The sequence below is a fragment of the Acanthochromis polyacanthus genome, chromosome 9 (assembly GCF_021347895.1).
Source record: "Acanthochromis polyacanthus isolate Apoly-LR-REF ecotype Palm Island chromosome 9, KAUST_Apoly_ChrSc, whole genome shotgun sequence".
NCBI lineage: Eukaryota > Metazoa > Chordata > Actinopteri > Pomacentridae > Acanthochromis > Acanthochromis polyacanthus.
In genome coordinates, this window is record NC_067121.1 from 19,320,434 (window position 1) to 19,334,061 (window position 13,628).

The 13,628-nt window shown below is 39.2% G+C and overlaps 1 protein-coding gene across 2 annotated transcripts in view; it reads right to left on the reverse strand.

Annotated features, from left to right (window-relative positions):
• Positions 1 to 5,943: 5,943 nt before the first annotated feature.
• atp6v1h (ATPase H+ transporting V1 subunit H) overlaps positions 5,944 to 13,628 on the reverse strand; it is a 30,592-nt gene continuing 22,907 nt past the window's right edge. For both annotated transcript variants that reach the window (XM_022219842.2, XM_022219843.2), the window contains one exon: positions 5,944 to 6,343. In XM_022219842.2, the coding sequence (XP_022075534.1) occupies positions 6,274 to 6,343 (70 nt within the window). In that variant the 3' untranslated portion in view covers positions 5,944 to 6,273. The remainder of the gene's footprint in view (positions 6,344 to 13,628) is intronic.

A 13,628-nucleotide genomic window follows, 5' to 3' on the forward strand; every position in this document is an offset into this window, starting at 1 on the left:
TGGTCCCAAACAATACAAGCGCTTTTAAATACACACTTTAAACAAATACAATCTATAAAATTTCAAGTAAACTTGACAAACATCTTCAAATAACAACAGTCTGTGATCGTATAAAATAGAAAAATAAAATACAAGCTCTTTTAAATACACACTTTACAATCCTTAACATTTCAAGTAAACTGGTGAACTATCTTTTCAGGGCACACACTAGAGGTAAGTGGCTGCCTGATTCTGGGATTCCGCCAGTGCATTTCAATGGGAAACAAGTACATTCCTCCTCCTGCCAAAGGTAAAAGTTGCAGGAGGAGGAATCCGCTCGTTTCCCATTGAATTACATTGGCGGAATCCCAGAATCAGGCAGCCACCTACTTCTGGTGTGTGTGTGCCCTTGAATTGCACAAAGTGCTTTACAGTAAAACAAATATACCGTTTTCAAATATTGCAAGATAACACTAGATAATTTCTGCAACCTGTTTGCCTCTACAATCAGCTGTCATCTCTCCTGCGGGTTCTCTCTCCGACTTCCGCATTTGAGAAAAATTTAAAAAAAAAACGCGCGGTCTCGCTCATAGATATATCTATGGTCTCGCTCTCCAGAACCGCGGAGGAGACTGGGACTTGTAGGACTCTGGGACGTGTAAGACGCTACTGCGCATGCTCTTACTGTCCAAAACGCTAGTGCGCATGCTCCAAAATGCAGAAGTCACGCTGGAGAGATCGTAGAGGCAAACAGGTTGCAGAAATTATCTAGTGTTATCTTGCAATATTTGAAAACGGTATATTTGTTTTACTGTAAAGCACTTTGTGCAATTCAAGGGCACCCACTTACCTCTGGTGTGTGTGTGCCCTAAAGAGATAGTTCACCAGTTTACTTGAAATGTTAAGGATTGCAAAATGTGTATTTAAAAGAGCTTGTATTTTATTTTTCTATTTTATACGATCACAGACTGTTATTTGAAGATGTTTGTCAAGTTTACTTGAAATTTTATAGATTGTATTTGTTTAAAGTGTGTATTTAAAAGAGCTTGTATTGTTTGGGACCAATAAAACTGACACTTTGTATATCTTTGCTTCTGTGTCATTTATAAATGCTTTATAAAGCATAGATAGTCCTCACTTTAGATGGGCTCACGGAATATACTTAACTAATGAGTAGTAACCGCATTAATAAGTTATTCATTGAGGATGAATATGTGTTTGTAAATCATATACTAACACAGTTGCTAACCCTTTATAAAGTATTAACAACTGAGATTATCAATGAGCAACAAAACATTTTTAACCGGATTTATTAAGCGCTTAGTAATGCATAATAAATGCCATACAGATCATGAATTCATGATTAATTAAGCACGTATAACTAATTAGTTACAAATGATGAGTTAACGATGAATTAAGCACTTTACTAATGTTTAACTAATGCTTAATAATGTGTTAGTTGAACATTTAAAACTGTCTTTACTAATGCTTTGTAATGCATTACTAATGGTGAATTCATGATGAGTTCATGAGGATTTAAGGATTAACTAATGCTTAAATTATGCTGAACCAATGCTTAACTAATGCTTAATAGTGTATAGTTATTATAAAGTGCTACCAATGATTCCTTCAAGTCAGCTTTTACCGACTGTACTTAAACAGTCAGGTCACTCCAGAACAAACACGAAACAGATTCAGTGCAGTTTGAAATTCCAGCCCAGGGTGAAAACGCACAGCCCAGCAAGAAAATGATTGCTGTGCACCTGCACTCCTGAACAACATGAAGTGAGGCTCTGAAACCTTGGCAGCTGGGTAATGGCAGGGTTGATTTCACAGCATGAGGGAACAAGTCTCCACAACTTAATACTGGACACAGAGGCATTATTGTCTATAGTGATTCTCTATAGATGTAGCCTTAAATGGAGCTTCACACTGCTTGGCTGTCGGCAGAGTCTTGTTTTCACTGTCACCATGGAAACGAACACTGTCTGGCCCATGGTTACAAGAGCAAAGGGACTTGATCGATGAAGCAAGACAGCAATACTCTTGTCTCTATGAGCTGATATAATAAAATCTCCTGGGCTGGGCAGATGAAGATGTCAAACACAAACAATTCAGAAACATGTAGGAGAAAAGGATTTGCTTGTACACATTAAACATCTGAAAATAGGCTATACAATTAAGGCTATACAATTAATTGAATGATGGAGAGAATGAAGGCCATTGTTGCAGGGGAGTTTCATTATTAAAGCAAATCTCAAAGGCTGACTGTGGAGATAACAGCCGGTTTTGCCTTGTGACTTGACCCTGAACAACAAATGTGGGTAGTAAAATAAGAAAAAAGCAGTGGGGGAAGAAAAATCATCTGTTTCAGGGTCCAGAGTTCACTCTTGTTGTTAGTGTAGAACAGATACAGCCGCCACAGTGTGCCAGTCACTGCAAACAGTGCTAGGAGAGCAAAGCAGGCGACTGCAGCCAGAGGCACTGAGCCTCTACGTAAATATTGACTAAGCGTACTTCCCCACTCCCCACACCTTTTAGATGCTAAATTGCCAAGGATAAGTGAATCATAGTTTGCAAAGAGAAAAGCCTGATTTGAATGGCTCCTAACAAAGATTTAGGAATGCTTACATGCTCAGCACACAGTGGGTGTTGATGTTGAATGATGCTTTTTGTCCACCAAGGTTAAACCAAGTACATGGAAGAATTATCAGGAAAATTAAAGTACATTGTAGATCTAAGTAAGAGTTTGGTTCTGTTTGGACATTCTCAGTCTGAACCAGTAGGGCTGTGTGATTACCACAGGGTCAGCTTGAAAAACATTTCTATTTCCCTAGTGGAGCTTAACTCCAGCACTGAAAGCATCTAGAAGCTGATTTCCTGTGGGCATCCCGCTGCCAGCCTGGATGTCTGTGAGTACAGCAGACAGTAGCTGTTAGAAATACTAATAGTGTTTGGAAAAATTTGGGTATTGCTGGGCAGATACCATACATTGTAGATTTTGAAACAGGGAGAAGAAAATACAACCCTGCAGCCAACAGATATTAGAATGAAGCTTTTCTTTCTTTCTTTATGCATTGCTGCTTTTTGTTCCACTAAGGAGGTGGAGTTATGCGGCAAATGGCATTGGTTTGTCTGTCCGTCTGTTAACAACATTACTCAAAAACAGCTTAACAGATTTGGAGGAAATTTTCTAGGAAGGTCAAAAATGACACAAAGATCAAGTGATTAAATTTTGGCAGCGATGCAGCTTATAGTCTTGATCCATGGATTTGTGATAGTTGTCTGTATCATTGCGAGATAGCGGCATGACATCACTTTAACTATGACAAATGAGCGCTACGCCAGCTGCCTGCTGATGATCACATGATTGTGATCCTGCTACAAATCAACCGCTGCGGACCACAAATTTTTTTTAAAGATTTCATCCGTCGGAAATGATACGAGGGAGCAGCCTTGGCGGAGTAACTGTGCTCTCTGAGTGCTTTTCCTGTTTTTTCATGTACAGTACTTATTCTGCAGAAAAAACTGTGGTGACGTGCAAAAGTTTGTACTTGTAAAGTTTGTCTCCTTTAAACTTAGAACTAATATTTTTAAGGTGATCATCCAATAGAATGAATCATTGTTGATCCTCCAGTGGAACCATAATGCCATTAAGTTTTGTCATGGACCCAGGTTAAGCTTTACAAGTGAGGAAGAATTTGAGCCAGGTATGCCTCACATCAACTAACCAGAAGTCATCCAGTTGAAGCTGACAGCTAAACCAAAAAGCAAAACATATTTACAGTATTTTAGCCAAAAAAAAAAGAAAAGACACACTGTGGAAACATGTGAGACTTAGATTCATTTGCTAAAAGAGGCTGCAGTGTGGGACCTTTAAAACTGCAGACAGGGCACTGGCCTCGGTGGAGGACTGTCTGAGTGCTCTTCTAGTCTCATGTGTGTTTTCTGGGTGGTATTTTGTCTGCTTAGTGAACAGTGTAAAAGAGAGAAGAGAAAGAGGTCAATGGATTGCATCTAAAGGAAAGAGATAGCTATCTATGAGCACAAAATAGAAGCTATTTATTTTGGCCATATCAGCCAAAATCAAAGAGGTTACGTATGTTTTAATTAGCTGATGCACCATAAATACAACTCCAGCTTTTCAATGCAGCATCTGAAAAACATCACATGTCCACACGGTCCATTCATGGTTCATATTTCTTGTATTATGTTAAATAATTGGAAAACGAAGTTTTATTAACGTCAGGGCTTAAAAATCTCAAAATATATTTACTTTATAATGATTTCTGAGAAATAAAAGCCCCAAATCCTCACACTGGGAGAGCTAAAGAAACAATTATTTTTCATTTGCTCATCAAAATTTTCATCTCAGTTTTCACCGTCATTATTTCATCAAAGATCATGTTCTTGTAGATCAGCTGCTGAAACCTTTTATTATGATTTCCAAACTGCAGCTTTGATTAAATGAAAAGATTGAAGGAGTTCTTACCACAGTATAGAATAAGAAAAGCACTCAGAGAGTGCAGTACTCAACCAAGGCTTTTCAGTCATTGTATCATTTCTGATCGTTGAAATCTTTAATAAAAAATGACCTTGCGTTAAGCACAAGCATGTGTTATGCATGTGTATATTATGGACAGATACTGAATTGCATGACCTAAATATGTAGCAGAATTGATGGGACTCGGAAACATCCCCACAATTTAATCAATTGTTCCTTGTATGATTTCCGATGGATAAGTCCCAATAAGTCAGCAACGGTCAATTTGTAGTAGGATCCAGACTATAAACCGTATCACTGCCTTAATCTAATCAGAGTCCTTTTGTTATTTCTGACCTTTCCTGAAAATTTCATCCAAATCCATTATTCCATTTTTGAATAATGTTCAAAATGTGCAGACAGACAAAGGTTTGCCAATCACATAACTCTGCGGCGTTCCTTGACAGACTAATTAGCACTTTCTATATATGCAGGTAATCTCCGTAATAAGACAGTGTGTGTAAGAGTTCAAGAGCATGTCTATGACCCTCAAAAGTTTGCACTAAAGACCTGAGATGCTTTTTTCAATTTAATGAATCACGAACTGTCAGAATTTCAAAGTAATTACTTAAAGTGTCTGAGAAAACAAAACAGGAGAATAATTATACTCATGGCTTTCCATATAAATGTGTTGACACCGACAGGAGGGTACGGTTCTTCAGGGATTCATTAGAGAGAAAAATGAAACAGAGAATATGAACTTGGAAGAGTAGGTTAAAAAAACAACCTGAGGTGCTGTTTCTCAGCTACATTTGAAACTCTGTCCCTGATCAACACACCCTATTATAGAGGCCAAGACACATTCAAACAGCTGTTTCTTCTTTCTATAAGGAAAATCTGCCACTATGTAAGCTTTTGTAAAAGGATTGCTACTGTATATTAAATGTTGTGGAATATTAAAGGAAGCTGGAAAACCCACATGCATTGTGAAGGTCAGACAATCCTGCTTCAATTTCAATTCTGATATAAACACCCCAACAAATTAAATCGGCATTTGAAAGCTAAGTCTGTCACAAAATTGTTTTCTTTGAAGAGCCTCTCGTCCACAGTAAATGGGTTATGGAAATTTTGGGAAAGACTGATGGCAGATGCAGGAAGTGGTGTTTCATTACCTCAGTTTTCACCTTATACAACCAAAAACAATTAAATGAATAATTTTCTTTTTTTCACAAGCTGTTTGACTTCCTCCTACATTTCACGTCTTCCTGAAGGCAAAGCTGAGCAAAGTCAACATCAACCCCTTGAAAAAGAAAATCTTATTACCTCCGTCTGGACATGTGCTGCCTTCACTAGTTGGGAGCCAATCGAATATGTTCAGATAAGAAAATCAATAAACTTATCACCAAGTTCATCTCGGTAAATCTCTTTGTTAGTCTGCATTCGTAGCCTCATTTACTGATGAAATCTATGCAACACAGGAACACCACCGATAAGCATCTTTATTGGGATACATACAATGTTTTACAGGTAGGACTTAAATAGTTGCAGTTTTGTACATTATCACAGACATAAAGTGCCACTTTAATCACCACACATCACTTAGCTGGGAGGGTACGACACAAAGCATGACAGTCAAATCAAGTCACATCGAGGATCATTTGTGGCGCAGATGGAAGAGGAAAACACACCGTTTGATGTTTCAAGTCATTACACAAAGTAAAGATCTGATTATTAAAATGGAAAAAACCAATGTACGCACAGTTCACACTCATCCACACGGTAATACACTAACACACATGCACAGGACGAGTTCAGCTTCTAGCGGCCACAGCTGGAGCCTGCTGCTGGTCAGTGGACTGCAACTGTCTTCCCAGGTACTCCCTGTGAAACAAAAGCACAACCTTTTAGTCTTTAAAGCTCCAACTCAAGTGGAGTTGTGTCAAATGAAGGTAATTATGTTTTTTAAGAAATGGTTTGCCATTTTGGGAAATATACTCAAATCTCTACATGAAACCACAGCTAGCAAACACGTAGCCTAGCTTAGCATAGAGGCTAGAAACAGGAGTTAACAGCTAAGCCCTACACAAGAGAACAAAACCAATCCACCTAAAAGCTTACTAATTAATGTGCTATATTTTAAGCTTTATTTTGCCTAAAACCTGAATTTTTAAAGCCTCTTCAGTCAATTTATAAACCTCTAAAACATATCTCTGTTTTAAAGTTACATATTCATATATTTCCCCCCATAACAGTCTCTTTCTGCTTAACCTGCCTCTCCCCACCCACCCCTCCTCACTCACAGCAGCTCGAGCACACCAAGCTCACCCATGACTCTGCTCAAACACTGTAAATATACTGCACACCACACAACTGCAAGTTGTACTCCTGGAGTAATTCGGCCACACTTGCTCAAACCAGAAACTTGGATTGAGGAAGAGTAAAGATCTAGAAAGCTCCAACCTCCAAGTTAACATGATTGATTCCTTAGTCTTGTTACATATAACACTGCAGTCGTAATCTGAGTTTTGGGGGATGTTAACAAGGAAACAGCTGTTTTGTGCCACATTATGGCTGCAATTGGGAGTTAATTTCATGTCTTTATTAACCAATAAATTGTTTGAATCAAACACACACACACACACACATATATATATATATATAAATTGTAGGACACAGTGAAAAACATGGGTGTCACACTCTTCGAGAGCTCACTTACTCTTGCTTATATTTTTCCCAAAGAGCTAAAGATATATACATTGGTGACAAGCTTGAGAAAAAACCTGAATATTGACCTCTACAGTGAGAGAATCTGGTGCCTTTGTTATGCTGTAGGCGACATTTTATTGACTTGGTTTGGCTCCATTTGACCCCATAGATGAAAAGGTCACTGCAAATCAATACAAAGTTGTCCTGAGTGATCACTTTTATCGTATAATGAAAGATCATCTATCCTGACAGCAGTGGTCTCTTCCAGGATGACAAATACTCGTCCACTGGGCCTGAAAGGTCACTGAATGCTAGGACGAAGCTAACTGATTTCACAGTGATCAGATCTGAAGCTAACTGAACACCTATGGGAGATTTTGGACCAACAAGTTTGGCAACACTCCCCACCATCATTCCCAAAGCAACAAAGGAGGGAGTATGTTTTGGAGGAAGATGGTGGTACATGGTTGTAAACACCTTACTAAGATCTTTCAGATTGCTATTGCCTTTAATGTGCCTCCTGTGTGGTGTTTACAATGGAAATCTCATTTAGGAAGCGGCAATCAGTGAATGATTGTTATTTTGTAACAGTGTACTTGTTATATTTTTTTTAATCGATGGAAATGATTAATTCATTAAGACAGTATTTGTCAATTAATTTTCTGCCAGGTGACTAATCACATTATTGTTTCACTGATTCAGCTGTGTGCATGTCTATTTGTTGGCAAAGAGAACTTTTGTAATGAATTAAAACACATCCAATTTGTGGCTAGTGAGCTTTACAGGTCCTAAACAGGGTTTCATAACGTCCAACTACTCCGCTGATTAAATATATCCCTGTTCTAACCCACTTGCTGGCTGGGTTGAAGAAGGGCCTTTGTCATCTTTTATTATAAAACCAAGTTCTGACAGGGTCTCTCATTTGAAGCTTCTGTCCGTTACTCTGACCCAAAGATGATGCAGTGCTGGAACACTATGACATTACTTTGAAAGGTCAGTATTCCTCTTCAGGATTCTTCTTGGCAGTAACATTTTCAGGTATGCCATCAAGGCACTCACCTTAAAATTAAACGTCTCTCAGAAACCTAAAAATGGCAAAGGCCAGCAAAAACTTCTTGGTTGGATACTCAGACCCTTACCTTTCTATATATCCATCTACACCAGGGGTCTCAAACTCGCGTCCCGCGGGCCAACTGCGGCCCGTGGGACGATAGTTTGCGGCCCCCGTCTTAATATGAAACATTAATGTTAGTGCGGCCCGCAAGTTTGATGTGAATGACACTTTTCAGTGTTGTGCGCGGAGCTGAACGAATCTACCAATCACAGTGGGGTATATGGCTCTTGAGGGCGGGACATCGGCCAGGCTTGTTGCGACCTCGCGACATTAGCTTACGTTGCTGCTGAGCGGGACAGACAGTTTTATTCACAGAATGAATACCAAGTTACTACAATGCCAACACTGGCCAGAAACTCACAACCGGAGAGGGAGGGGGGAGACAGGCTCCCGGAGGGGCGGCAGTAGAGGGGGGAACGCGCCGGCGCTCACGGCGATCCGCGGAGCGAGGTCACGTTCTGCAACTCATCTCATTCATACAGATCACCTGCAGCGGCCGTGACGGATCAGACTGACCGCGGCCTTTAAAATGTAAAAATGCGCTCCCCTTTTAAAAGACGTAGCGCACTGACGTGTGCTGTTTTCTCGGCTCACAGAAAACAACATATGGACAAAATCAATCGCTGTCATATTGGACTTATCTGAAATGAGGACACTTCATCTGACTCTTTTAAATAAGTAAATTTAAGTACATTTTGCTCTCACGGTGGTCTGATCACTCAGCCACTGAACAGCATGTACCATAGTCTGCGCTGTGAGGCGTTCAGGGAACGTCGGTAAATATCTCTTGTTAAGCAACCAGGTGGGACCAGATAGGTGCCATGAACTTACAATGCGCAGGGCCCTGTATTTACTTGGTATCGGATCAATATCAAATCTTGCAGTATCGCACACCACTAGTTTTTAGTGTTATTATGCAACGGTCCCATTTTCTGTTTACATTTTTCTGGCATTTTATGCACTTTGGTGAAATTATCATAATTTATTTACTTTGGTTACACTTTTTGTTATGTATTACACTTGAAAACAAAATCTGTTCAGTTGTGACGTGTACAACTGCAAAATGTATTTGAAAGCAGTGCATTGTTGGAATAACAACCGATGGAGCCCCATCAATGACAGGGAGGAAAAATGGACTGGTGGCACTTGTTCTAAAAAAAATGGAAGAGGAGGGTGTGGAGGAGGCCATAGCTCTGCACTGCATTATCCATCAGCAGGCCCTTTGCAGCAGATGCCTGAAGTTTGACAATGTGATGTCTGTCGTTGCATCAACCTCCCTGCATCAACCAAATCAGATCCAGGGGCTTAAAGCACAGAAGGTTCCATGCTTTTTTAGAGGAAATGGAGTCAGAATGTGGGGATGTGCTCTACTTCACTGATGTACGTTGGCTCAGCAGGGGAAATCCATTGAAGAGATTTTTTGAGTTGAGAGCAGAAGTGAAAGCCTTCATGGAGAAGGATGGGGTGGCTGTTCCTGTGCTAAGTGATCCCAAATGGCTTATGGACTTAGCTTTTCTTGTTGATATCACACATGAGCTTAATGTACTGAACAAGAAGTTACAAGGCCAGGGGCAACTTGTCAGTGCTGCCTATGACAACGTGAGAGCATTCTCCACAAAACTTGTGTTATGGAAAGCCCAGCTCTCGCAGACAAACCTTTGGCATTTCCCAGCATGCAAGGCACTCGTGATGCAGGCACATCATTCAGTGGTGAGAAGTATGTTGAGGTCATTTTGAAGCTACAGGAGGAATTTGATCACAGATTTGCAGGCTTCGAGACGCACAGAGCCACATTTCAAATTTTTGCTGACCCGTTCTCCTTTGATGTGCAAGATGCCCCTCCTGTGCTTCAGATGGAGCTCATTGACCTGCAGGGCAATTCTGAACTCAAAGCCAAGTTCAGGGAGGTGAGTGGAAAAACAGACAAGCTTGGACAATTTTTGAGAGAATTGACCCTCAGCTTCCCTGAGCTTTCCCGAATGTTCAAGAGGACCATGTGCCTTTTTGGGAGCACATACTTGAGCGAAAAGCTCTTCTCCACCTTGAACTACTAAGTCAAAGTACAGGTCCAGACTTACTGATGAGCATCTTCAAGCCCTACTGAGGGTCTTAACTGCTTCCTCCCTCAAGCCAAATGTGGCTCGGCTATGCGAGAAGAAGCGCTGCCAGGTCTCTAGCAGCAAGAAGTAGGCAAGAGAAGCAATGTTCAGAACAGTTCATTGTCAATGTTCCATTCATGTTCAGAAAGTTAAAGGTTAAAGAACTGTTAATACAGACATTTGAATCTGAATAAAAATAATTAGATTTCTCTAGTCAGCAACTATATGTGGTTTCTTCAGTCGTCTATATCTGCTGTATTATTATTATTATTTTATTTACTTATTACTGATTGATTTATTTTCTTATTAATTCTTAATTTATTTATTGTTTCATCTTATTTTGTGTTAAAAAATAAAGATATTTGAGAACATTGGAATGTTTTTATCAGAGCTTTTCTTGTGGAAAACTTGATGCGGCCCAGCCTCACCCAGCCTCTGTCTCCAGCGGCCCCCAGGTAAATTGAGTTTGAGACCCCTGATCTATACAGAGCAGCGGAGCCTATGCAAACATTCACCTATACTGTTGTCATGACAGCAGGGGCCTCATAAGTACAGACAAGAATGTCTGCTCATGGAAACAACGAGGCAGCCCACTCAAGGTGACAGCGGCAGAGGTGAGGAGCTTTGAAATTTTCTTCACTTTGTGGGTTAAAGAGACCTCAGCATTGAAGAAAAATATTCAGAAATGTCGTCATTCGACAGAAGTATTCATGCATTTCTGTCTTCCTAAAGCCAGTAAGTGTAGGCAGCAGATAATTCAATATGACGAAACAACCTTGAGACATAATCCCTCCTCACATTACAGTTGTTCAGTAAAAACATAAGTGGAAAAGCAGCCAGAAAACTGACCTAAACAACAATTCTCCATTTTCATTGCTGTCTGTTTCAAACCCATGTATACTTTCCCTACAGAAACAAACAATCACTGTTCCACTGTGATAGCACAGCTGAAGTACAGCATGTCATCTCGGGCAGGTGTAGGAAAACAACATCTAATAAGGAGTTGAAGTTCATTTAAATACAAGAGTTGACGAATGTCCTCAAATGTGATTGGTCCTGCGGCTTTAAAATGACACGCTGCTGCTTTCACCATGTTACAAAACTGTGACTGATGAGAAGTCCATATTCATATCAAATATCATCACCTTCAGCTGGGCATGAGGGTGTGTGCTAAATTTTCATCAGTTTTCAAACCAGACTTGATTTGCAAGTTTAATCCCTGCTTTTTTTTTTTTTTTTTTTTTAAGAGTGAAATCTTTATATGCAGCCCTCTCTGGATGCTTTATTCTAACACTTCATTTCTATTCTATTTTAATCTTATTTCTCGTTATATTCTTTTGTTTTTATTCATCACAGAAATTCAAACATGACAAGAGAAGTAAGAAGATATCAGATATCTAAATCACACGTATCTCTGGGCTTTAAGCAAACTCAGAAATTCAAAGTCATGTAACTGACCCCACATGTGTCCTCTCTCTTTCATTCTCTGTAAGATGCTGCTACAGATGGAAACAAAAAAATTCTCTCCCTGTGGGTGCTACAGTACTGAGCAGTGGAAAATATATGTATTCACTGCTTTCTCTCGAAGGCTTGATAAACCACATCGGGTTTTCTTTCTTCTTTGTTACCAAAAACATGACTGAAACTCTTGTGCAGCTGTAAATAAATAAATTCCTTTTCATACTACAGTGGTCATATAGTTCACGTGGAACAGAAACTAGATGGGAGAGCTACACTGCTTTGTGAAACACAATGAACTCAAAAACAACACCTCTGTCCAGAATTGGTAAGGAAACTGTGTTTTAGATAGTGGTAGATAGTTTCCCAAGAAATTACGTAGACAGAAGACACTCAAAAACAGTGTGTGAGATGAGTGTTTGGAAGAAGACAATGTAAAAGGTGGTGGTCTGAGTAAACAACAGAAAATTAAGAACTGTAAAAAAATCAGATGTCAATTTATATCAGGGCAGAGTTGGGACCAAGACACACATCAATTCATATGACTGTTACAGAAAAAATTGCCAGTGCTTTCTGATAGACAGATATGTACATATTTACTAAATTACTGCATAAATCCACTACCGTTCAAAAGTTTGGGGTCACTCAGACAATTTCATGTTTTCCATGAAAACTCACACTTTTATTCATGTGCTAACAGAATTGCACAAGAGTTTTCTAATCATCAATTAGCCTTTCAACACCATTAGCTAACACAATGTAGCATTAGAACACAGGAGTGATGGTTGATGGAAATGTTCCTCTGTACCCCTATGTAGATATTCTATTAAAAATTATTTGTTTCCAGCTAGAATAGTCATTTACCACATTAATAATGTCTACACTGGATTTCTGATTAATTTAATGTTATCTTCACTGAAAAAAAATCAGCTTTCCTTTCAAAAATAAGGACATTTCTAAGTGACCCCAAACTTTTGAACAGTGGTGTCTCTTTAGCATTATTTTACTGGCGTATTTTGTTATTGTACTTATCAGCTGACTAATAACCCAACACCATTATTTAGTCATAGTTGATGCCAACCACCATGTAAATCAGAAAGCAATAATTTAATTTGCCATTTTGCAAATAAAATCATTTCAAAAATATAAATTTTTTTTAAGCGTGAAATGAAACAAAAGACAGACCAAGACAAAATAGACTCTAATGAAAATATAAATTAAAGGTCGGGAAAATGTGTGAAATGAGAACTCCGTTTTCCTCCCTTCTTTGTGGTGGCTGATCCCCTATAGTATCAACATTTTAACCCCATAAAGGCAGAATCTTAATAGATCCCCTACTGACCTATTATAAGACTGATGAAAACATTCTGACCCAAAAAAACATTTCATGTCGAATATGTTTTTGTCACTATTATTAAACTATTTTGCCATCTTCCTCTTCTTCTGTGTTAAATGATACTCAATCTATAAGTAGGAATATGTTTTTCATTTCAAAATGCGGGCCAAACGATGTCTCCTGCTACACAGATTATTAGAATCTCAGTGTATGAGCACTGAAGGCTTCAAGCTTCCAGATGACATTTGCGTAAGTTGATTAATTGTCTTTCAGTTGGACCACGTCTGGCTTCCAGTCCAGTTGTGTTATAAGAAAATCAATACCTTAGGCTTTGGGAAGCAAAACTGCCACCGAGTATGAAGAATATGGTGGCTAAAATCAAGGCCTCAAAAACTAGATGTTCATCAACCTTTCACTGGAGAACCTTACATGACCAGGGAAAGTTAAGATTAT